Source organism: Plectropomus leopardus, chromosome 13 (genome assembly GCF_026936395.1).
Source record: "Plectropomus leopardus strain MGB_pleo_1.0 chromosome 13, ASM2693639v1, whole genome shotgun sequence".
Lineage (NCBI taxonomy): Eukaryota > Metazoa > Chordata > Actinopteri > Perciformes > Serranidae > Plectropomus > Plectropomus leopardus.
Window position 1 is genome coordinate 20906568 of NC_142188.1, and position 23949 is coordinate 20930516.

The following is a 23949-nucleotide window of genomic DNA, read 5'->3' on the forward strand; positions in this document are numbered from 1 at the left end:
AGAGCTCTATTTGATCCGAGTTTATTTTTGCAAGTCTGATAAATCAGACTTTAGAGAGCCTGCAGCTATCGGCACTGTCTGGATTTGTTTTGTGCAAGGTTACAGGCAGGCCAAGACTTCACAACCTGATTTAATGAGAACCAATGCATCTGTTCCCAGTTTCACACCGGTGCCATCAAGACCTAAGTGAAAACAAGCCTTGCTCTGACACCCTGAACACTTTTGAGGATCATACTTTATACTATCTGTGAAAAATTCAGCTCCATTTGATTTTTCCAAAAGATGAGTGCCTTTCTCAGCCTGGATTTGAGCAAATGTCCAAACATATAATTACCGCCGCATGGGAAAACTTTCTTTTTTCCCTCTACTTCTTCGCTCTTGACTGTTGTACCACTCTCTGATGTCAGTCATTTAAAGCATCTGAAGTGAAGCATCTCAAACCCATGAGTAATATCAAAGAGCTGCGTTCATGCAGACAGCTTGGAGCCCCTGTGCTGCAGGACTACAGCTTGCAGCCCAACACTTCTGGCACCTTCTGTTTTCTGGGAGCAATGAGTGTGCGCCCCCGAGGTTGGCAGAGAAGAGGGCCGTGGATATTTTTCCAGTGACTAGAGGAACTCATGCCCTGAAATAAATGACTTACTTTATTTCGAATGACAGACCCACTTCTTCCCTTGCACACTTGCCCTTGGCAGCCCCTTAGTCACTTTGTTCAGCAACAACATAGGTTCCCTCATTAAAGGAGCCGGTGGGAACACTGAGCGCTGATTTTACTTGGACTCCAGGAAACAGAAAAAAAGCATGCTTCCCTTGAGTCAAAGCTACATCGCTCTTTGATCAAAAATATGTTTCCTTTGATGCAGCGAACTGGGTGGCTGAGATTTTTAGGTTGTGGTTTAAGGTGCTGATTTGAAAGGTTTACTCCACCGATTTCACAGAAAGTATTTTTTAGCATGTGTTAACACATGTAATATGTCCTCTGTGGCTCAAATGGTTCTGCTTCACTTTTAACCTTTATTTCTTTAAAATCTTTATACATATATATATATATATATATATATATATATATATATATATATATATATATATATAATATGTCAAATATATATATTTTTTAAGGAGTAGTTTGACATTCTGGAAAGGGAGCGTAGGCCTATTTGCTTTCTTAATGAAATTTAGATTGATGAAACTTCCATATCTGTGCAATAAATGCGAAGCCAATTTCTTAGAATAATAACATTTTTGGACCAGATGAAAATGAACTTTTTGACTGATATTTTTGGGTTTCTCTCAGCGGTGACTTTTGCCGATGGCGTGTTATATTTTTTTTATTAATTTGATTCAGGCACATTTCTGTTCAAGTTTCCTAAAATACTCCAGGTTCTGAGTTCCCCTTTCCCCCCTTTTAGGAATCATTTGTTTCGATCCAGCCTCACTAGAATGTTGGGTTTTCACATTAGCAGATCTGAAAATGGGCATAGAGGAAAGTGTGTGGAAGAAACGGAGACTGTAAAGAGCGCAGAAAGTTGAATATTCTCTGTAGTTACTGTAACTCAGCATTGGACAAGCTGGTATTTCACACCACTGTGACTGAAGGGGAACATCTCTTGTATTTGAATAAGAGTCTTCCCTGTCCACCCTCAGCTTTCTGTGTGTCTCTCTGTGCTGTTAAAACTGACAATCTGGTGCCGAGCGCCATATCCGCACCTCCAAGATAAATACAAAATCAACACCAAATGATCTTTAACTTGTTCATTGTGTCTTTCCAAACTTCCCACCTTCTGACACTTTTTTCTCAAAATCACTGGTGAAATGGACTTTTCATGATGCACTTTCAGCTGATTGCAGCCAGTTTGCTTGAGGTTATTCATTCTTTTAAAATGCTTGCTGGTTGCTAAATACTCGCCTCAGCAGAAAACGCTGGTTTACTGTGTCACACATTGACATCCTCTGGCAAAGCTGTACGAACCACCCTGGAACGTGCTCTGGGCTTGAAACCAGCCACCAGTGCCAGACCCATATAGCCAGTCTTTGGTGTGTGCCACGTGGACTATTCCAATAGCCTCAACCCAAATATCTCTGCCACAGAGCTACGAGAGCAAGGTTTTGACTTCCCCATTTTCCCTAATAGCGCATTTTTTTCCTGGCCCCACCATCATTTACTTAACCCTTTCACTCCCTGGTTTCCGCACTGTGAGACAGATGGTCTGGTGCAAAACCACAGACAAATTTATCTCTCTTAACCAGAAGATTCTGCAGGCTCAGTGGTACATTATCACAATGACCTCTGCTGAGGTAATGTAAATTTTCAAATTTTATTTTAATATGAAGGGTATCTGAGGAGCTGGACTTGTGGTAGGAGGCTGACTTTGTTTTGAATTGAAAAAAAGAGAAGCTTTTACAGGAAAGTGACTGGTCATATTATCTATTATTGCTTATTTATTCCATCCCAGGCTGGCATCAGACAGACTAAGTATGCTTGAGAAACCCTTAAAAGGACAAGATGTGGTCAAATTTGACAGGAAAATATGAGTGACATGGATATTTTTGCTTGATATTATGTTTGTTTGGAATCAGCCATAAAAGATAAATCTGATGATATTTCATATTATTCTTTTTGTCAACAACTTCGATGAACTTAGATGACCTAAGTGGGTTAACAAGTACATCACATGACTAGGACAGGGCAATTGACGTTAACCATGTTATGTAGTTATGAAAACTCAGTGCTGACTTTTGGTCCCACAAGGGTCATGAACAGTGACTTCTGAGGTAAAAGTCCCGTGTTTGTTTGACCCATCCACCAGCCCTCCCTCCTGCCGCCCTATGTAGACTTTCTCACTCTTTATACTACGCTGTTGCAGTGGATGGACTTTTGTTAAAAAGAGATTCTTCTGTTTGAGTTGCAGTTTACCTTGTTTTTCCTCCTGTGTTCCTGTGCTGTCTTTCCCTCATCTACCCAGCACACACACACCTGTCCTGCATCAGCCTCGTGAGTCCTTCTCCGCTCATAAGTTTTTCCCAGCCAATCAGCTCCCTGCCTGTTCCTCTGCCTCTCTGCCCCTTTTCTCCACCTGCACCTCATCCCCTTGTCAGTCTAGTTTGTGTTGAAGTCCTGGTTTTCAGTTCAGTCTTTGTTTGATCTTTCATTTGATCGTGTGACATTCAGTTGCTGTTGCCTTGTACTAGGAGATCTTTTGAGCTCCTGCTGCCTGCCTTCTTCTGCATTTGGGTCCGCATGCTCTGCATCTCACAATGCTGGTTAAATGGCATAATTAAGTATTCATACTATGACAGAAATTGACACCTGTCTATTGCATATAATCAACAAAGTGGTGTACAAGAGATTTATTTATGAAACAGAACAATCTTACACTGATGTTTGTAGAAAATGTATATCTAACAACACAAGTATACAAGAACAAATTTACATTTTGTGCATTGCAAACTCTCAACAAAATGAACAAGATGGAAACCAAACATGGAAGAACATGGATGCTATACAGACTAACGACAACAAGTTTGTTCACTAACACGTTCTCGATCCACAGTCACACAGTCACTCTTTGACCTTCATCTGGATTCAGTTTCAACCAACACTGTAAAAGTCTCACAACATCCATGAGTGATACCTGCAACTAACATGAATGAAAAAGTAAATTGTATAAAATATTTTCACTGTAATTGATCTTTATGACTCAATGATACAACAATGACTGACCTCAGACTTCTAGCTGTAGATGTTAAATGTAACTTGGTGCTTTGTACAAAACATTAGATCCGCTAGGATCTGGCACTTCAACTGCAATTTGGTAATTTCCCTACCTTTAATACTGTTGTTGAAACCTTGATCTACGTTCTTTTTCTTTTTGTAGATACATTAAAGATAATTATTTCAATAAAATGCAAGGAAAAGGTGCTTGCCAGAAGCCCAGTTTGCAGCCAGTTTTGCTGATGGACCATTTATAAGCTCCTTTAGATGTAGACTATGAGCACTGAAAAATGTTCCATGCGTTCCAAAGTGATATATCACTGAAAACAATGAGGCCCTGTCTGGACAGCTAAGAAAATAAACAGTGACATTTTTAAACATACACATACTACCAGAATTAACTCCCTCTGGCAGCTGCTATCACATACAGAAACACATGCTGTGTTTATGTATAAAGCAGCTGATGTTTATCCTCTACGAAGCTTTATGCTACAGTTTATGTAAAAGATTTGAAAAACTAACATGTAAAGGAAATGCATGACAACACTAAAAATCTTGCAGTACTATATAATGTGTTATCTCAACGTTGGTGATATTCAATTATGCGATTTGTCAGTGTAAACAAATAAATAATTATTTACAAACTTTAGCAAAAAAAAATGCAAACAAACAAAACAAGCAGAGCATAAATAATTTACAAAAAGGAATTATAATACAGACTTAGTATAAACATCTTTGGCACTTGCTAAAATGGCTTATTTAAATCATTCTCCATAGAAAAAAAAAACACATTCAGAATGAAAAAAAATAGGAGAAATAGTAATGAATTTGAGGCAGCTAAATGATAATGCTTTGGTTACAGTTTATGTTTGTCAGACACGGAATTTTTAGCCATGAATGAGCCTCTTAAACCCAAACAGACAGACAAAGAAAGAGAACAACCGAGTCACTTACAAGTTACAAGAAACTGTAGGAAAGCATATACAGCATGTAAGTGGTTGTACACACAATCCTTTAAAATGTAGACATACGTACACTTGTTATAATTAGATAATCTGCTTTTATAAAAACGCTTCCACTCTCATCAGTTTTTCACTCCAAGCTTGGGAAATGTGTGAGTCTACAGGAATACTGAAATTGTCCATGGTTTCCTCTGGATCAAGGCAAAGCATGGAGAAGTACGGAAAGTCTCAGTTAGGTTGAATTGGATTTAGCGATGACGTGATGTTTACTTTGAGAGATTCTTGTCTTCTGCTGTTTTTTTTCTATCCGACTTGATTCAGTTATCTGTGGAAAGATTGAAAAAAACAGCTTCCATTACCACCACATTTATAATCAAAACGAGGACACCCGATGAGTTTCACACAGTCAGAAGTACCAGAGTGCAGCAACAACATGTGCGCCGTGTGCGTCAAAAAAAAAAAAAAAAAGCGTTTCTTCAATAACTGTGGCTGTGATTGTGAAAAGGCTGCAGGCTCATTTTCCAGTGTTTAGTACTCAACAGAAGATCTCAAGTCCTTGGACCAACACACAAGGTCTTTCACAATGCATCAGGGGCATTGTACAAAGGCAAGCTGACAAGCAGAAACATAGCGTGACTCTTTGTTTGCTTCAGCCAACACACAACACAAAACCCCTCTCATCATTACCTTGTGAACACTGTTGGCAACTCCGGCTTATCTGAGGTTTGAAAAAGATGTTGAAGGTTTAAAGACTTTACCCACATTATTCAAAGACGGAGGTTTTCTCCCCCATTTTCTGATCTTTGTACTAAATATGTATTTATATATAGAGTATGTGGATTACATGCCCAGATTATATACACACATATACATACACATACATAAGAGTATACACACACATCAATCCCAAAACTAAATCCTTAATCATCTATATACTAGGGTTGCAAATTGTCAGCACTTTAATTTATCAGTTGATCAGTACATTTAACGACAGATTAATCCATTAATCATTATTTGAAAAAAACATAAAAACTATACCCACGGTGGTTTTTCCTCAGTCAAAGCTCACAACAACATATTGCAATTATTTTGACAGCATTTCATAGCCTATCGATTAATCGATTCAATTTCACACAATCAAATATATTCTTAATGACCGATTAATCGATTGTTGATTAATTGTTGTTATCCTTAATACATACCTAAATTACATTCATGTAGGTGAATAATGGCTAAATAGCACTTAAACCACACTGCATTTATTTCATTCAAGCACATGACAGAAAAATATTTATGTAAATATATATATTAGACTTCTAAGTATTTGGTATTTGTGTGTACGCTGGTACATATATGACAAGAATAGGATTTCTATAAAGGAGTTATTCAAAAAAAATTAGGTATTGAGTAAAAGGGAAGGATTGAATAAGTTTAAACTTTTTCTTACTCCTTTCCACACATGTAAATTGAGGCAATTTGTGGATAGAATTTTTTAAAATTTTATTCTACCCTGTCTTTTTCCCCCTTTTTGTTATTCATGTTTTTAACTGCTGTTTTTGTGGTCATGGTCAAAATGGGTTACAGCGTGAATCGTTCAATGCTACCAGTTAACTCCGCTGAGGAGGTTTTTGGTTCAGTTTATTTGTTTGGTGATTTGTCTGTTAGCAAGTTTACGGAAAAACTACTGACCTGATTTTTATTAAAAACTACCACTACTGTTCATGTGCGTTGTGCATCTTGCAACTTGAAATGTAACATCATACATGCACACACATATACTCACACACATTTTTATTTCTGTTACAAAAAAGAAACATTTATGGATGAAACTTTGAAGTAATTGATTTGTTTGTACTTACCTCTGCACTCATACTTGAGGTCGGAGAAGAACACCAGCTCTTGCGAGAAGACAAACAAGCCTAACCTTCCTCCAGCAAACGTCTTGTCATAAATTGGTCCTGAGTCGGCCATGATCTGTTTACCTTCATAGACCACAACTCTGCAAAATCCAAGACAGACATGAACTTCGTAACCACAGAAAGTGCAGAAAAACTGCAGTAGGAAGATTAGAGTGATTAAATAAAATGACCAAAACATATACTGTAGCTCTTTGGAGTACTCAAAGATGCAGTATAATTGAGACAGAAAAACAATAGGTGTTTCTGTTCTGGTCAGCTTTGTTTCTCACCTTATAAAACCAGTCTTTGGTCTGTGGATGAGATGCCACCTATAAGCTGTGTAATCTTTCCAACCAATGTTTTTGGGGTCATGCCACAGCGTCCGCACCTATGTGAAAGAGTTAACAACATTTAATACTGCTTCAGTCTTTAAAACTGACCACATAGCAAACAGACTGCCGCCCACCTGTCCAGGAGTGTTGCCTGTGTGCCACAAAGCATTCCTGAGGTTTTCTCCAGTGCCAGTGGTCGAGTTTACGACTTTGAGTGAAACACCAGAGATGCCGAAGGCCTTAGAGGGCTTGTCCTCCCAGTAAGTCTGTGTGATCTGCTTCCACATCACTACATAAAAGCGCCCACTCGACTGGTAACCAAACACAAAGCCGGCATAGTCATCATCTCTGTCTGTATTCACGTACATCGTCCCACTGAAGTCCACAGCATTGAACTCATCATAGCCTGTGATGGCGTGAAAGAAATGTCATGATTAATCTCATGCCATGCAGACAAATAGATTATCAGATCTTTAAAAGAGCTGCAAATAAACATGAACTGGTTGTTGTAGAGTAAACATAGTTGTGCTGCTCACCAACTGCAATGCCTGGGTCGGAGTTGGCAGTCTGAACCAGCTCTTTGCCCTGATGTCTGACCACCCAGTTAGGATCAATCTGAGTGGTTCCCTTAGGATCCAAATGGACCATCTGGAACTTCCTGAAGTCTGTGGCACTGATGGCACTGTTCTCCGGACACACATCAAGAATATCTGGGATACTGTCGTTGTCAAAGTCATCTTTGCACGCATCCCCTCTTCCATCGCCTGTTGAAAACAGACATCAAATAATTACGTATGACCCAATTTAAATTAGACATGCATGATTTAAACTAAATTTTCCAAATTTTCCATTGATTGGAAAAATCTTTATGGCAGCTAATGTGAGTAGTATCATAATAAAAATCCTTCTGCAGTGAGCGCTCAGGAGCTCCTCCAAGTTAATATTAAAAATGAATGGGGAAAAAAGCAATTCCTCCCAGGAAACTGGCTTTAATACCTCTGCCAAGTCTACTGAGGCAAATGAGCCATCTTTTCATGCTGTGACAACTTCCACTGATACTTGTAACCATCCGAAGCCTGAAGTCTATTAAAGCCAGACTGCAGGCCAGAAGCTCTCCACGGAAAAGACGCCAGTATCTAATGAAGGCCACTGAGTGGAAGTAGCTAGCTGCTTTCTGTCATCATCTTTGTTATTTCACAAGGGACTAAAACGATCCTATCACATAAACACTATCTGACGAGCTGTGAAGAGTGTGAAAACGTCAGTGTCCTTCTTCCTTCACGGTCTGTTTCCAGTTACAGACAGCTGTTCAAACTCCAGGTAACCCTGCTGCAATTGGGCACTGTGGATTAATCACGAGCAAGGGTGAAAGGAAATAAAAACTTCACAGCCTATGTGTGTGCCCTCCTGGGCAGCTCACTGAAGTCATGCAAAATGACATCACCCATGCCAACTGGGTCGTCGACTCTTTCCACAGCCACCATATTTCACACCTGCTGCAGTGGAGCTAATTGCTAACTATGGAAACATCTGGGAGAAGGCACACTGAAGCTGAATGTGAACATCACTGAGTAATGAGTACAAATTCTGAGTGTGTGGAGTCAATGGGAGAGAAACTTTTTAAACAAACAGACAGAAAATACCGAGCTATTATGCAAGCTATAAATCTTAGCATAGACCCCAAGTTCCCAGACTGACAGGTACAGCGACAGTCTCAATAAGTCACATCAGGCCAAATTCTATTTAACTATGTGTGCTGATGTCATAAACTCGTCATGTGAGATTAATGGTGGTTATTAACTAATGGTAATTCATTTATTAATGTTGAGATTATTTTGAACTATTCTTTTAAATAACCTCACTCTCAAATTTTAAAGAAACAAACTGAGCATATGCTTGGGCTGTACCTTTTTCATACCCTCATACCTTCCTGACATTTTACAGAGGAATGCGCTATGTGATGGAATTTGTATTTACGGTATTTTAACATGAACAACAAGAAGTCAAGCCTGTGTTAAGCGAGTTAGGCGTCAAAATATTCTGGCTTCATGCGCTGCTTTTCCCTGTGGTCCCCACGTTTTGTGGCTGGTTGACTTTTTACTGGTCCTGTAAAGTTATCCCCAACACTCGCAGCTGCCACCTTTCTCAGCTCAGCTGCCTGTTCTGACAAAAGAGACTGACATCTAGTGGTGGGTGCTGTGCACTGCAATACACGCCTAATTTCAACATCTCTGTATTAGTTTAATAGAAAGACCAGGAAGTCTAACTGAGCATTTATATATATAGTTCTGGTTGTTCTAAATGACTCTAGGTACTTACATAAGAATTTTATCTGTAACTAGTGCTATTCACATAATTTTCACAGATACTTCAACCTTTAAACTATTTATAAGTGACATCCTCACCATCAGCGTCAAGCTGGTCCGCGTTGGGTGTCAGTCTGCAGTTATCCTTGTCATCAGGTATACCATCATCATCGTCATCATAGTCGCATGCGTCTCCTTTGCCATCCTTGTCATGGTCGGCCTGGTTGGCATTGGCCACATAGGGACAGTTGTCCAGGTTGTTCTGATGGCCGTCCTCATCGATGTCCTGGTTGTTGTCACACTGATCTCCGACTAGGTCATTGTCTACGTCAGTCTGTTGGGTAAATACAGACAGAGGTTCACAGAATTAAGACTTCCTGTACCTACTGTTGTACTGGAATTTGTCAATATATGATATGGTACCTGGTCAGGATTGTGCAACAATGGACAGTTGTCACACTGATCACCAACTCCATCCATGTCAGTGTCCTTCTGGTCAGTGTTGTACACCATGGGACAGTTGTCATTCTCATTCAGGATTTCTGAGTTAAAAGGGCAGTTGATGACATTTTTTTGAGAATTGAATGTATAAATATAGCAATTGAATTTTTAATGTGTTTAGGCTTGGCTATTTTACCATCTCCATCAATGTCCACTGCGCAGGCGTCTCCTTCTCCATTGTGGTCCGTGTCTATTTGAGCAGGGTTGTGTTCATAGGGACAGTTGTCGCAGCGGTCGCCAACGTCATCCTTGTCAAAGTCAAACTGACGAGGATTGTAAAGGAGGGGGCAGTTGTCCTGTGGCAGAAAGAACATTGTTGTTGGGGAATTTTTCGAGTATTATTATCACAGCATAAAATGTTGTCCTGTGTTGAAGACTCTCCTACCCTCTCATCTAGGATTCCATCGTTGTCGTCGTCCTTGTCACAAGCATCTCCTTGACCGTCTTTGTCAAAGTCTTCTTGTCCAGAGTTGGGAAGGCTAGGACAGTTATCCTGAAATAGTTAAGAGATAGTTTATAATCGCTGCAGGAAAGGATGCACCAAAAAATTAGGTGATGGAAGTTAATGAAATACCTTCTTGCAGTGATATGTGGCGTTGGCACCGCACACAAGGTTCTGGTTGGGCCAGCCATCCAAGTCCGAGTCTTCTCCACAAATGAAGCCATCTCCTGCGTAACCGGTCCTGCACTCACACTTGTACATGGGGTCGCTAAAGTGGCTGAGGTAGATGCATTCTGCAAATTTGTGACAGTTGTGGGTCTTATCCTTGCATGGGTTCTCTGGCTCACACACCTAAAGAAAAAACAGGTGGAACTGTAATTTGAGATTTACCAACTACAACATCCAACGTCAAGGGCACTGGATGTGATATGCTAGAAAATGAGAAAAAGATGGACCTCCATGCACTTGTAATCAGTGTTTACACATGTTTGTTATGTTAGTTTCTCATGACACGTCCATTTCAAGAGTTCTTATCTTACCACTGTTCCTTGTAGCTTTCTTTTTTGGAAAGCCACTCCAAAATGAGAGCTGTTCCAAATCAAAGTGTGGAGTTAAGAGAGAGATTTTGTACAAATCTATAGTGTGGGGCACTTCTGGGCCCAGTTGATTTTATGAAATCCCACTTAATGCATCATACATCCCAGTACGACCCACTGTTGCCACTTTATTGCAGCGCAAGGTATTCACAGCTGCCACTCATTACCAGAGGATGAACATAACTGCAGTTTGGATGCCACTCCATGAGCTCATAGAGCACAGAGTGACAGCACAAACAGGCCTTTGATCAAAACTGTGAAATGGAGCCCCCTTAATGCCAGCGATGAGACTATTCCCCTTTTCCCAAATCAATTAGTGAAAATTGGGGCGTCATATCAAAGACAAGCAGCTGCAGAGACCAAAGAGTGACAAAATGGTCCACAAGGACTGTTATGCAAGGGCCGGTCAGAGTGGCATGGCAGGCTTTTTTAAGGTTTTTCCAGGTACTCTGTGAATTCAGTGATCACAAGGGAGCTGAGAAGTGTGTTCCAATCAAGCAATTAATGTGACATATATGGCTTGCACATTGCCTGTAATACAGCTACAATTTAGCAGTTATGGCAGGAGTGGAAAGACTGTTTTCATATCATTTTTCTTGAATAAAAGCACTGATCCGTTCAACATTTACAGTAAAAATACAGTTTCAATCTGCCTCACATTTTACAGTGGAAGTGTGTAACATATGTTTGTTGTTAAAAGTTGCTCAACTCTCCTCCATCTCCTTCTTCTTGCTGATACTGGGTCAAGGTAAGACACATTCAGATATGGTTGCTCCCCTCCAACACTGTGGAAAACTCTTATTGCAAGAATATGGCTCATATATCACCAGAACTTCTGCTTCCATCATTAATAAATTTGGATCCGACATAGAACAATCCAACTGCTTTCGTATTATTTCCTTTACTGCATTTTTTTTCTCACTTCTCCAAAAGCTCGCCCTGTTTGAATGGCATCCAGTCAACTTCCAACTCACCTGTTTGTTCTTCTTGGCAGCATCGACACCCATACCGTAAGGCTGCGTGCCCTTGTAGCGTTTCGGACAGGGCAGGCAGTGGAAACCTGGATCTGTGTTGACGCAACGCTGCGTTCCACTCACTTTGTAGCAAACATCAGACACCATGTCACACTGGAAGAGGAAATTAAAAGCATCAGTAAAATGCAGACAAATAATTACATGAATGAAGTCTTAAACATATGTATGGTTCACGCACGTAAGAAAAACAGGAACTTTTACCTCATTGATGTCTTCACAGTGAGTACCATTTCCACGGTAACCAGCAGGGCATGGGCCGCACTCCCAGGATCCATCTGGAGAGCTGTTGCAATCCACTCCAGCAAAGCATGGATTAGACAGACAGCCATCTGTGAAGGATTTATATGACAAGAATGGTTACAAACAAGGGAAACTGATTTAAACATTGCTGGACATAAGTGTATGGTGTGTCTCCATTTAATCCAATACTTCGTGCTTTTAAGCTAAAAAAATTAACATCTTCTTTCCAGAAACAGAGTGTATGTTACTTACTCTGTGATGAACAAGTAATAAAAGCTGTTTTTTAAGCCTGCACTCTGACAAAAATATGTAATACACTTAAAATAATCTTAACGGGAAAGGGCAACTAAATTAAGAATCCCAATATGTTATTTACATGCCCTAGAAAAATAGGACCTGTGCATGTTTATTGATATGTTTGAACTGTCTTAGGCATTATTAGGAATAACTAATATGAATTTTGAAAATGTCCGTAGCTCCCCTTTAAAGGTATACGATGCAGGAATTGATGATAACTGTTAATAAATAGTATCACCAGTGAAATGAAAGCCAACCCTAGCTCAACCCAAGTCTCGACCTTACTTGCATGCTGGGTACAGTAACGTTCAGACCACAACAAGATAAGAAGAAAATAAGAAAATACAGGCAGAGGGTGGAGTCTCCCTGCAGATAAATATACTACCACACACCTCTGGTGGGTCACAAGTGATTACTGACAAGATTTACTTTTGTTTGAATCTATGCATTGTTTTTCAGGGAAATCCTGTATAGTACACCTTTGAAATAACAAGACCAAGAGTCTACAGACACGCTAGCTATGCTACTTATATGCTTACACTTAGCTGACATAGTGATGCTTAGCCAGTAAAATGATAACTATGTTCAGCATATTAATTTACTATGTTAGCATGCTAACATTTGCAAGCTGGTGGGGAAAGTCATTAGTTTTGTAATTATTTGATCCACTAAAAACTACAAATGTCAAATTAGCAAAAGTCATGTGATCACCAAAGTCAGTAGGATACACTCTCTGGGGTGCACTAATGTCAGTACCAGTAGTTCTTGAGATATTTCAGTCTAGACTGACGTTTTTGACTGACTGACTGACCAACTAATACTGATATTGCCATTCCCAGAGTTGTCCCTTGAATGTCTAATGTAGTGTGACTGGTGCTCACCTATAGGACAGTCTTTTTTGTTACAGCTGTCACTGTCGTTAGCCTCCCCGATACAATTATTGCCACCATACTGAGGTCGAGGGCTGTTGCACACACGTGTCCGACTTTTGATTCCCCCTCCGCATGTTGCCGAACAGGTTGCCCATGGAGACCAAGGACCCCAACCGCCATCAACTGAAAAGACGCAAAGATAGATGTTTAGTGGTTAATTTTACAGCAATTTACAGCATTTCGCCTCACAAAAATTGTGCCTTACTTTGTTTCTAAATAAAACAAGGCTACATTCAGAGTCTGAAATCTGAAAAAGCAGCCAGAGAGTCAGAAGCCTGGAACTTAATACTACAAGAGAAAACATATTGAGCTGATTTGAGTCAACATTTCCTGAAAGACAGACAGGACGCCAGTCCAAAACACATGGGGAATGCTGCCTCGGGGGAGCTGTGAGGCACAAGAAAGTCTGGTGGTTCCACATGGATGCTGCTGTAATGGAGATGCAGCTTTTCAGTGTTCCCCTAACAAGCTGAAATACTCACTGGGACAGGGCTTGGCAGTGCACCGCTGGGTCTCTCTCCCACTTCCCTCACAGTCTTTACCCCCTAGTTGTGGCACAGGGGCGTTGCAGTGTCGTATCCTGGTGATCTGTCCTTCGCCACAGGTCACTGAGCAGGATGACCACGGCGACCACAAACTCCATCCTCCGTCCTGGCGAACTGGGTACCAAACATTAAACATATCAGGCTGAGAAACACATGTCATGTATTATCGTCTAGATTTCCACTCAGTCAAACAGTTACAGACATGTCCAATTTGCAAAAGCACAAGAAAAGGCCACAAATAAACATAATGTGACACTGGCGACGGTGGCTCACTTTCAAAGATGTTCTAAGATGCTTGCGCCAATATTTATGTCATTGTGGGTAGACTATCCTCCAGTGGTTAGACTGATTCAGTCACTCACACAAATGCAGTGCAATGTTAGCTGCAAGTAATAACACATGCTAATACCACAATTTATCAAACACACAATTCATCAGTTTCGGCACCCACCTCATAAGTAGTTCATCTAATGAAGAAATTTATTAATATTTGATATTTTTTGCATGGCAGGCCATGGTGAGTCATTGCACTGTGGAACACCCTCTCAGCCAGGGATTAACTTTGGCTGGGCACACCCTGCAACCCGACCATGCGATCCACCTCTTCACTGGGATTCAGCTTCACTCAGATGGATCCATTTTCAACAGATTTATAGAGGCATGAACTAACTTTTTTGCACTCTGGGGGTAACTCACTACCTCTCAGTTCCATCATGTTGCTCTGTTCAACATGTCACACTAGTATTTGTTTTAGATTATTGTGTGGTTGTGGCAATGGCAGATGCATATTTTGATTAAGATAATATACAGGGTTACTACTGGATGCCATTTATTTTAATTAAAACTAAGATACAGAAGAGTTTAAAAAGTATCCTCACTGCGGCTGTCGCATTTTCCCAGGCTGCACTTGCGGGTCTGGATAGAAGGTCCGGTGCAGGGGTTGCTGGTTGCGTCACATGACCGACCCCTCTGTTGAGTTCCTGTCCCACAGGTGACTGTGCACTCTGTCCACTCTGACCAGGGGGACCAGCCATCCTCTCGGTCTTGAGTTGGAAAAAGTAAAAGTACATTTTATTCATTTTTCCTCAGTGTTACAACAGAATAATAAAAGTACTAGCAAAGGATCATGACTGCACTATTCTTTACATCAGCCTGTTTACCACATGACCTCATCTGAAAACCCACAGTAGCCACTCTGAGTGTCTTATATTCTGGCCAATAAATATGCGGTCCGCTCACAAAGACAAGCTGGCTGCAACAATCCTGTGGTATTAAAATTTAATATGCATGGAATACTGTTTTCATGGCATACTGAACCATTCATTTTAAAAAGCATGCATGCATAAAAACTGCATGTGTTTATAATTGTGTTTATATGCCGGGCGCATTGGCTATTAAGATGTAACTTACGCATACACACGGGGCAGCATTCGCCATCGATAAATGACGGGCTGGCACAGGCGACTGGAGGGCATGTAATCTGGTGACACGCGATCTTGGACTCCTGCCAGCAATGAATATTAGAGATATATCAGGGTCATTGATATACACAGCTAATCTGTACATATGTCCATATGACTCGGCACTACCTGGCAGGTACATTTGGTGCAGCTGTCTACAACCCAGTCTTCCTTATCATCGAACAGGCGGCCATCCTGCCAGCACATGTTTTTCTCTTTAGTGTTCTTCATCCTCCCAAGGGCCTCCTTCATGACTGTGTTCTCCTCTGTCTTAATATACAACAACAGACAGATTTGCAGTAAGAAAAGAGATCAGTCAGAAACGATTAGGGCATACTCATGATAAAGGTGCATTCCATGAAGCATATGAAGGTGTGAACCTGCTGACAAGCTGATTCTGTTAAGAGAGCACTTTTAAAAAACTTTTAAAAAGGTGAAAAGATGAACGGAACATCTTTTTTCTCGCTTAAATTAAAGTCATTGTTTTTAAAGTTACAAGTCAAGACTGACAAGTCCTAAGTCAAGTTCCAAGTCCTAAACTCTGAGTTTAGAGTCCTAAAGAAGTTATAATTTGCTCTTCACTAATTGCAATGATGTTTTAACAAGAGAATAATTCTACATTAAATTTACAAAAATCATGAATGCTTTTTAATTTATCTGTCCCTCTCCAGTTCAGTGAAGCTTTGGGTTGCACACCATCATTATGAGATATCTTTCTCTTAGATTGCCTCATGAGAGAAAAGAGGCTCGGAGAAAAATTAAAAGGACCAAAAAGAAGGATGCTCGATTTTTAAATGATCGTTCAAAAAGTGCATCTACAAAAAAAAGGCAACTCCATTGTATTAAAGAGAAAATGTTAATTTCAAAATATGCTTCTCATTACTGCAAACTGCAAACACTGCAGTTCTTTATATGTCTTATGTTTCTAGGAAAACAGCCCATTGAAAATTGCTGCTTAGTTATGCACATTGTAACCTCCAACCCAATTGGAGACCAAGGGATTTCTGGCTGGACTCCTGAACACTTGGGAGCTGTCAGTCGATAAACCTCTGCCAAACTTTGTATGTGTGTGTGTGTGCATCCTCTTGTTGGACAAGGGAGGCAGCAGTGTGCAGTACTAGAATCTAAGACACCACTCGGTCTGGAAGAGCCTCAGGGACCCTTCTCATCTCAGCCGTTGTTTTTTTTTTTCCCAAGGTTCATGCCCAGACTCTCTTATTGCTGGGAGGCTCCCAGAGGAAACACATGGGCTGTTTAAACACAGCCAGACATTAGACTGGACCCCTTCGCTGCCAGGGGAACACTTCCTATATCCACATGTAACATGTCATAAAATCTGTCTGACTCACGCTGCCACAGATAGCAGGAGTCAAGCGGGTTCAGCCGTCACAGGCGACTCTATAAACAGTCCTGCGGCTACATACTGTTTGCTTTTAAACCAATGTAGGTTACCTAGTAACCCAATTCGGACCTCTTACCCATGGGCTGCCACACAAGGGATTGTTGATTTATTTTCCTAAAATGTCAGTTTTCTCTGAAATGCTCATTTTCTTTCCTCGAACGAAAACAGATTTTACAGATTTTACATTCATCACCGAAATTGGCCAGCAAAGCACAGCGAAACAGGCAGCAGCTCATCTAAAACAAACACGATAATTCACACTGTGTCATTTCTACGACTTACCACTTTTTGCAAGCCATCAATAAGGTTGCTGACGACATGACGGAGGCCTTTGAGCTCCTGGAACATGGTGCTGAGTTCCTCGCAGGAGCGCTCGCACATATCTGCACCCGGATCATCGGTCTTCTGACCTATGATGTTTGTAGTGATGGAGGGACTCACATCCACAATTTCTGCACTCTCGCTCACAATATTAGCTTCATCTGGAGGGGCAAAACAAACGAAAGAGATGTCAAGGTGAATGTACAAGAGAGGAAATGAAACAGCAACAGTAATGATGAAAAACACATTCGAGAGATATGATGACTGAAACACAAAGATTCTGATCATGCAACAGAGTGATTTCCTGTTTTCCCCTGGACGGCAAAAAGATTACAACAATGCGGTGATTACAATGTTTATTGTGTTCCCAAAAACAGATGTTCAGTCAGCGGGTGTTTGATCTGAAATATGTCTCTGTTTGAAATGGTGAAGGTAAATCTTTCCACCATGACAGCAGGGTTGGCTGTGGGAGAACGGGACAGGAAGGGATGGCAGAAATCCGGGTGTTCCACCAGTGAGGAGGAACCACACTGCTGTCATAAATCTCTGCGACCTTTTTGAGAAGTGGACGCTTCCAATATGAATTTAACAGACTGGAGTGACCACACAGATGGATTTACAAGGAGCCTGTGATGCTCATGGTCTAGATGTGAGCTTAATAGAGACCAAAGTGTGTGAGAATCCCTTGAGGTGCGGCATTTATCATTCATTACTACAAAACTCTTCTCCTTTAGCGCATAATGTCAAAAGGAATGCAATGTTAAACCACAGGGTTGTTTGAAGAGCTAAATGTTGAGTCTTTTTTTGCACAATCTGCAAATCTGAAGCAGAAGGTCCAGCCCAGAGTAACGTGCCTGCCAGCTGTGATCTCTGCACTATATAGACAGGTAAAAAAATATAAATCACAGAGCAGGACAGGGCGTCTTTTAAGGGTTTGCATTAAATCATGTGAAACTAGGGAACTCTGAGAATGCAGACCTCTGCCGAGGCTAGTAGTCCAGTCCTCCATGACATGCAAGCACAACCACTATCTATGTCTGGATCTACTTCCTTAATATTTCTGATGGAGCTTATGGGAGAGGTTTCCACAGCCACACCTTAGTTTAAAAAAAATGTATAGACAGTTATTTGTACTCACACAGGTGAAGAACTTACTTGTTGGCCAACAGCTGTAGTCTTTGCACTGTGGTCATGTGCAACTTTTTGGCTGAAATGCAGGCGACATGACGCGATGCATTAGTCAGCTTCATCGTCGCTAGTTTTTGGTGTGTCTGGGCCTTTACAATTGCATGAAACTACTGTCCACAAGTGCTCCTTATAACTCTGAGCACGTACATGTGGAGGCTACCCCAGATGAAGTCTGTGTGTGGATATGGAGTCAATGTTTCATTATAAATGTCTATGATTTGTCACTATCAAATTTTACAACAATCTACTGGATTTTAAGATTTATGGAATTTACTCTGCTAAGGCCAAGTTCCCTATGTCACATTGTTAACAAAAGTGAAAAATAATTTGTATCCACTTAGTGATTTGGATCTGCTCCAAAATTTAAGGGGTTATCCCTCTGGCCACCAGTGTTACATGCTGATTTGGTTGAATTTAGGCAGTGACGGCAGGTAACCATAATTTAATTTCAGGACAACATCTAATGCCAACATCAATTTGACACAGGATACTGATATCAGACGACGATGATATTTTGTCGGTTTTAAGTTGTGTTGTTCAGTAACCAAAATCCCATTTCTTCAAAGCATTTCATGCCAATTTCATCTTGACGCAGAATTCCGACATTTAGTTGTAAGGTAAGGAGAACAAAGCCAACGTCTACAAAACAACACCATGTAACCGTTCACACATCAGGAAATTCATCATTAGACATTTAAAATATAATCAACCCAATTTTCATTTAAACCAAATTTAATGTCTGTATGACGAAAGAGTCCAACTTCTTTCTGATTTCATATTGAAATACCAGTTGGGGAGTTTCATGAAAATTGGGGCAGTTGTTTTTCTGTAATACTGCTGACAAACAGATAAGCAAACCACATCAAAAACAATACCTCCTTGGCTGAGGTAATTATGACTAACTATACTTTACACTTCCTTAATTTATTGTCCCAATTTATATCTCAAACCAGTGAACTTTAGTCATATCATAATAAGCTTTATGAATGTGTGACGCTGCAAAAAAACACATATCAAAGCTCCACGGAACGACTGTCACTCAGCCAAAGCACAGCACATATCGGCAACTGCTTTGGCTCTCGCTATGTAAATTGGTGAAGATTAATAGCCGACCCGGGGACACTAAATCAAGTAGTCGTCCAGATTGCCCAATGATGTCCCAGTGTAGCCAGTGCTGTGTTTTCTTTCCCTTTCTGTCTGCTGGATTCATTCAAATCTCAGGAGGGCTTCACGCCGTGTGTGCGTGTGAACGCGTGCAAGCTCGTCTGTGAAAGCATTTAGACATTCTTTTTCTCTCCCAGATAGACATCCTCTTATTTTTAGTCAAAGTAGATAGAGGACAGAATTAAAAAAGAGCTAAAAGCATGGGTAGTTTTAACACTGCTCATTAATGTCCAACATGACAGTTTTTATGAGAGTGGGTTGTGTGGGTTTATGAGTGACTTTTGGCATTAGAGTTGCTACCAGGACAGAACCTTGACTGGTACCAGGCAGCATGCAGAAAACTTCCAGGCCTTGGTGACATTTGTTAAACAAATAAACTCATTCAGCTGGAATTCAACACTGCTTGTGGCAACAGAAATTCAACAACTGCTCTGTCATGCACAAACACGCACACCGCATATGGATTTGCTTTGTCACAGCGAACCAAAGACACTGTTTCCAGATCTGATGACTCTTTAGCTTTGTTGTAAAGGATGATTATGGACATATTTACTCAGATATCTGTGTCTTTTTAGTCGCAGCCGCTCTTCGTGTGATCCCCGCTGAGGATCATGAGGCATTATTCCTCATGCGAGCAAAGCTTCAGCTGAGAAAAGCAACCCAATCAGCCAATTCGTGACTTCATTGTGTGTGTGTTTGTGTGTGTGTGTGCAGCTGGAAGTGGAAGCTCCCTGCTCTGCAGTTCAGCATTCACTTTTTCTTTTCTATTTTCTTTCCCAGGGCATTATCCAGAGTCCACTGCCAATGGAAATAAATGTAAGCATCTGTGTCTCCTTTTGTTCACCACGCACACTGCTCGACCTCAAGCCACTGCATCGACACCGCTGTTTCCGTAAACATGAAGTAATGTTGGGAGTTCCTGCCACATATCACATATCTGCAAGTAACTTGACCCACTTTAATAAAAAGCCAAAAAAAGCTATATTCATGCAAAGGGAGTCGACTGACTATGCTAAACTGTTTGGTCTGGAAAGTTGCTGTGGTTGATACTTAACAAAACACAGATACCATGCTTTGGAGGATTGCATGTGAAAGAGTTTCCCAATCACATCTGCAAGGTATTGGACTTGAAACACAACAAATATAATTATTTTTGACTCATCATTTGGCTAGTGAAAATCACACAAATAGAGATGGTTCCAATCGCTCAAGTGTGCAGCAACCTTTGAGCATTAGTGGTTTAAACACACATTAAAGATAACCAAAAAATAACTGCACTCTTACCTTGTTTTGGGACCTCGCAGTCTCTGCTCTGCAGGACGTCTTCCACGGTGGTGTCGAAGATGAAGCGCACATTCTGCAGAAGGCCCTGTTTGGTAAGAAAATATGTCTCTCTGGTAAATATTTGATCTACTTTAGCACATTTCAGAAATGACATATGTCCATTTTCTATTCTTCATATTCAGGCAGGCATTGTGAAACAGTCTAACAGACAAACACTTTCACTCTCAGCATTCTTATTCTTACACACAACGGGCAATTTAGAGTCTAAATTTGGAGCCCTTTCCACTCAGGAAGACCAGGGCAACACTGAGCCAGCCTGCTACACTTTGAAGAGGGAGTATGTGAGTCTCTAATTCTGGAAACTGCTGATTAAAACAAGCTTTTATTATGAGCTCAGTTAAAACCACAGTTTCTTGTAACTTAAGTGAGGTGACAAAACATTGTGAGACCATTAAACTCGCCCTGCACAGCTAGAAAAGTCACAAAAGGGACTGAAGAAGAAAGACTTAAGTTTCCAGATCCTGGGAAATCCTTGTCTAACTACCCATAAGTCTCTGTCTTACCCTGAAGTGGTTCTCCCGGATGGATCCCTTCGCCACATACATGCGGCTTCCCTCAGCCTGCAGGTGCTCGTAGAAAGGCTCGTCCAGGATGAAGCTGTCGATCAGGCTGCAGCCCACATACAGGTTTGCATTTTCCCCAGAAACCTGAAGTGTGATATTCTTCCACTGTGAGTCAGACAGGTCCACATCCTCAAATGAAACCACGTTCTGGGAGCCGTCCACCCAGTATATCAGGTCCAGAGTGTTGGCACGACCGTTGGACACGATCTCAAACTGCCGCTGGCCATCGGGGCCCTCCAAACCAATCAGGGTCCCCCGGGAGGCGCGGTCCTGGCGTATGCTGGCCACAAACACAAAGCCCTCATTGTTTTGGATCTGACGGAGTATTTGTTTTAGTATAGGGGGGCTGACTGGGGGCAGGTGGTCGAAGCGGATGAAGCGGTAAGCGGGGGCATCTGAGTTTTGGCCCCGGAACTGCTTGGCCCCCAGAGTCTTGCGAGTAATGTGGCTGATTTCAAACAAGTCGAATGATGTCTCGTCCTCCTGCTCACCATCTATATATTTTAGACAAGCAGATATGCAAATGGACAGTTACTTTAGGGAAAATAATAAGAGTACTAAGTACAAAAAAACATAACAGTTATTTTTAAGACAAAGTGCAAATGACAAAATGTTTAGAGGATTGCACCTGAAGTTGGAGGTTCTTCAGACATTGAGTTAGTTTAAGTAACAATAGCAATCATATTAATAACTTATTGAATTGTTATTAGTCAGCATTACAGTCATTTTTAAGTTTTCCACTTACCTTGAGGTAATGCATGGAGGAAATTAAATAAGAGCAGCAGGAAGAGACTTCTCCTGAGTATCATATCTCCTTCAAAAACAACAGAAATAGTTTCTCTTATTAGTTTTTATGTCCCTCTTATATGTTTTTGACACCATTGGTCCATCTCAAATGTGAGACTTCACTTAAGCCTCTCAGTGAAAAGTTCGAAAAAAATGAGTGAAAAATAAGGCTTTAACAATGCCACAAAAGGACATAAAATAATTCCACTTCATCAGCTACAATAAACTGTTGCAGAATCACATGCAGACTCCGTTTTGCACCCTGCTGACTTTTGAAGAATGAAATCGCTTCATTCTCTTTAAGTCAGTCAAAGTCACTCTAGATTGCTTTCTTAATTAATTTCTCCGTACCTTATACTTTCTCTCTAAACAAAAAAAGTTCTACGACAAAAAGGCTATAGTGAAGTCCATGTAACTTACCTGAAGAATGCAGTCTTTTTTGTGGTCAAATATCCGACAAGAAAATAAAAAATGATGAAATCGGGGAAAAGAAAACCGCTAATTAAATGAATGAGAAGTGATGTCTCCTGTGCGTAAAAAGCGTAAAGTCCACTCTGGTTCGCTACATCCACAGTCTGCAGGACTTCAGGCACAACAGTGACTGAGGCTTCCACCTCCCTCCTCTTATATAGAGGCTCGCAGAGAGCCTGTCAATCAAACTCCTCTGGGTATGAACCGTTTGCGACCAGTTGTTAAGAGACGAAGTTACATAATTATCTTCCGATGGCGTAATTTTCTTATCCACGCTCGTACACAGAGGCTGGTATGAGGGGGGGGGCATCATCCCCTCCCTATCAAACCCACCTTCCCACTGTGTCTGGAGCTGATTCACTTTCACTGCTGGAGGAGTTATGATGAAAACTAAACTATTTGGTTGGTTCGTTTTGGTTAAAAAAAATACCCAAATAACAGCAAAATTGCAATACATTCAGAGATTTGAGGAAATTAAAACAGAGTTTTTTACCCACAATTTCCTGAATTTTATAGGTTTCTAAAGACATGACAAGTAAAGATTTTGAATCTGTGCCACATGTTGACTAAAACCATGTTATAATTCAAATCTTGCAAACATAAATAACTCAAAGTTAGAATCCCAGCTATGTCTGCAATGTGAGACAAAAAAAGAACATGAAATGACCTCTAATACAATAGATAGTTTGGATGCTTCAACTTTACTGGCAAGCAGTGTCTTGCGCCTGGAGATCATCAGGTTTTTGCCAAGGCTTCCCTCTATGGTGTCAGAGAAAGAAAAGCTGATACCTCTCATTCGTGGAGCCCTGCAGAGGGATCATAGCTCTGGATGTGGGTAGGCCTTTGTGTACCAATAGGATACGACTCTGGGATGGTTTGCGTCAATTGGAAATGTGCATTCCATTTAGAGGAAAAAAAAAGGGGGTGAAGAACAGACAGTTTCAATACCAAATGCGGCGATTGCCTTTCAACAACATGGATTCACTAACCTGACAGAAATTAAAAACAGTAGTGAACGGTTAGTCAGACGTACAAGAATATGACGACGCTCGCTGATGATAAAAGCATTCTGTGGTGACCGGAGAACATCAGATTAAAACTGTCAGGGGTGGAAAAAGTTGAAATGCTCCACAGACTTGCACGCATTAAACATGGTAGTGCAGCTGTCAGATGTAGTTTTTCAAGATGGGTTTTAATCAGGTTAAATGTGTTCCTTTTAAATCATTAATCATCAAAGTTATAATGTCAGTCATGGAAGGAAAAAGTCTTTGATGGCTGTTTCAGTATACAGCTAGCAAAAGCTATTAGTTTTTACAATACATTTATAATTATTCAAACAATGTAATTATAGGCCGTGTGATGATTATGGTACACCAGGGTATTTAGAAATTCTGATAGTACAATATTCAATATCGACACTGATGCTGTATTGAGCATCTCCATGCCATTATCA

The 23949-nt window shown here is 40.7% G+C and overlaps 1 protein-coding gene across 3 annotated transcripts; it reads right to left on the bottom strand.

The window, feature by feature from the left end:
• Positions 1-3333: 3333 nt before the first annotated feature.
• Positions 3334-22763, bottom strand: thbs2a (thrombospondin 2a). Of its 3 annotated transcripts, XM_042501889.2 has the most exons (23): positions 22446-22759; positions 21985-22053; positions 21180-21733; positions 20617-20701; positions 16942-17141; positions 15387-15527; positions 15208-15301; positions 14676-14840; positions 13735-13911; positions 13202-13375; positions 11985-12112; positions 11724-11876; positions 10286-10504; positions 10097-10204; positions 9848-10007; positions 9634-9752; positions 9310-9544; positions 7441-7668; positions 7039-7310; positions 6863-6960; positions 6534-6673; positions 5362-5392; positions 3334-4999 (listed from the first exon to the last, which is right to left on the bottom strand). In XM_042501889.2, the coding sequence occupies exons 2-23, from the start codon at positions 22046-22048 to the stop codon at positions 4996-4998; spliced, it is 3549 nt and encodes a 1182-aa protein (XP_042357823.2). In that variant the 5' UTR covers positions 22049-22053; positions 22446-22759; the 3' UTR covers positions 3334-4995. The 3 variants fall into 3 exon arrangements, with proteins under 3 accessions (XP_042357823.2, XP_042357825.2, XP_087942494.1); XM_042501891.2 differs by lacking the exon at positions 5362-5392 and having other exon boundaries at positions 22446-22760; XM_088086368.1 differs by lacking the exon at positions 3334-4999 and having other exon boundaries at positions 5358-5392; positions 22446-22763.
• Positions 22764-23949: the final 1186 nt, after the last annotated feature.

Coding starts and splice junctions, on each gene's coding strand:
- thbs2a (XM_042501889.2), bottom strand. CDS start 22,048: ATGATACTCAGGAGAAGTCTCTTCCTGCTGCTCTTATTTAATTTCCTC. Junction 10,505..11,723: donor CTGCCAAGAAGAACAAACAG/GTGAGTTGGAAG, acceptor TTTTTTCTTTAG/GTGTGTGAGCCAGAGAACCC. Junction 10,205..10,285: donor CCACATATCACTGCAAGAAG/GTATTTCATTAA, acceptor TAACTATTTCAG/GATAACTGTCCTAGCCTTCC.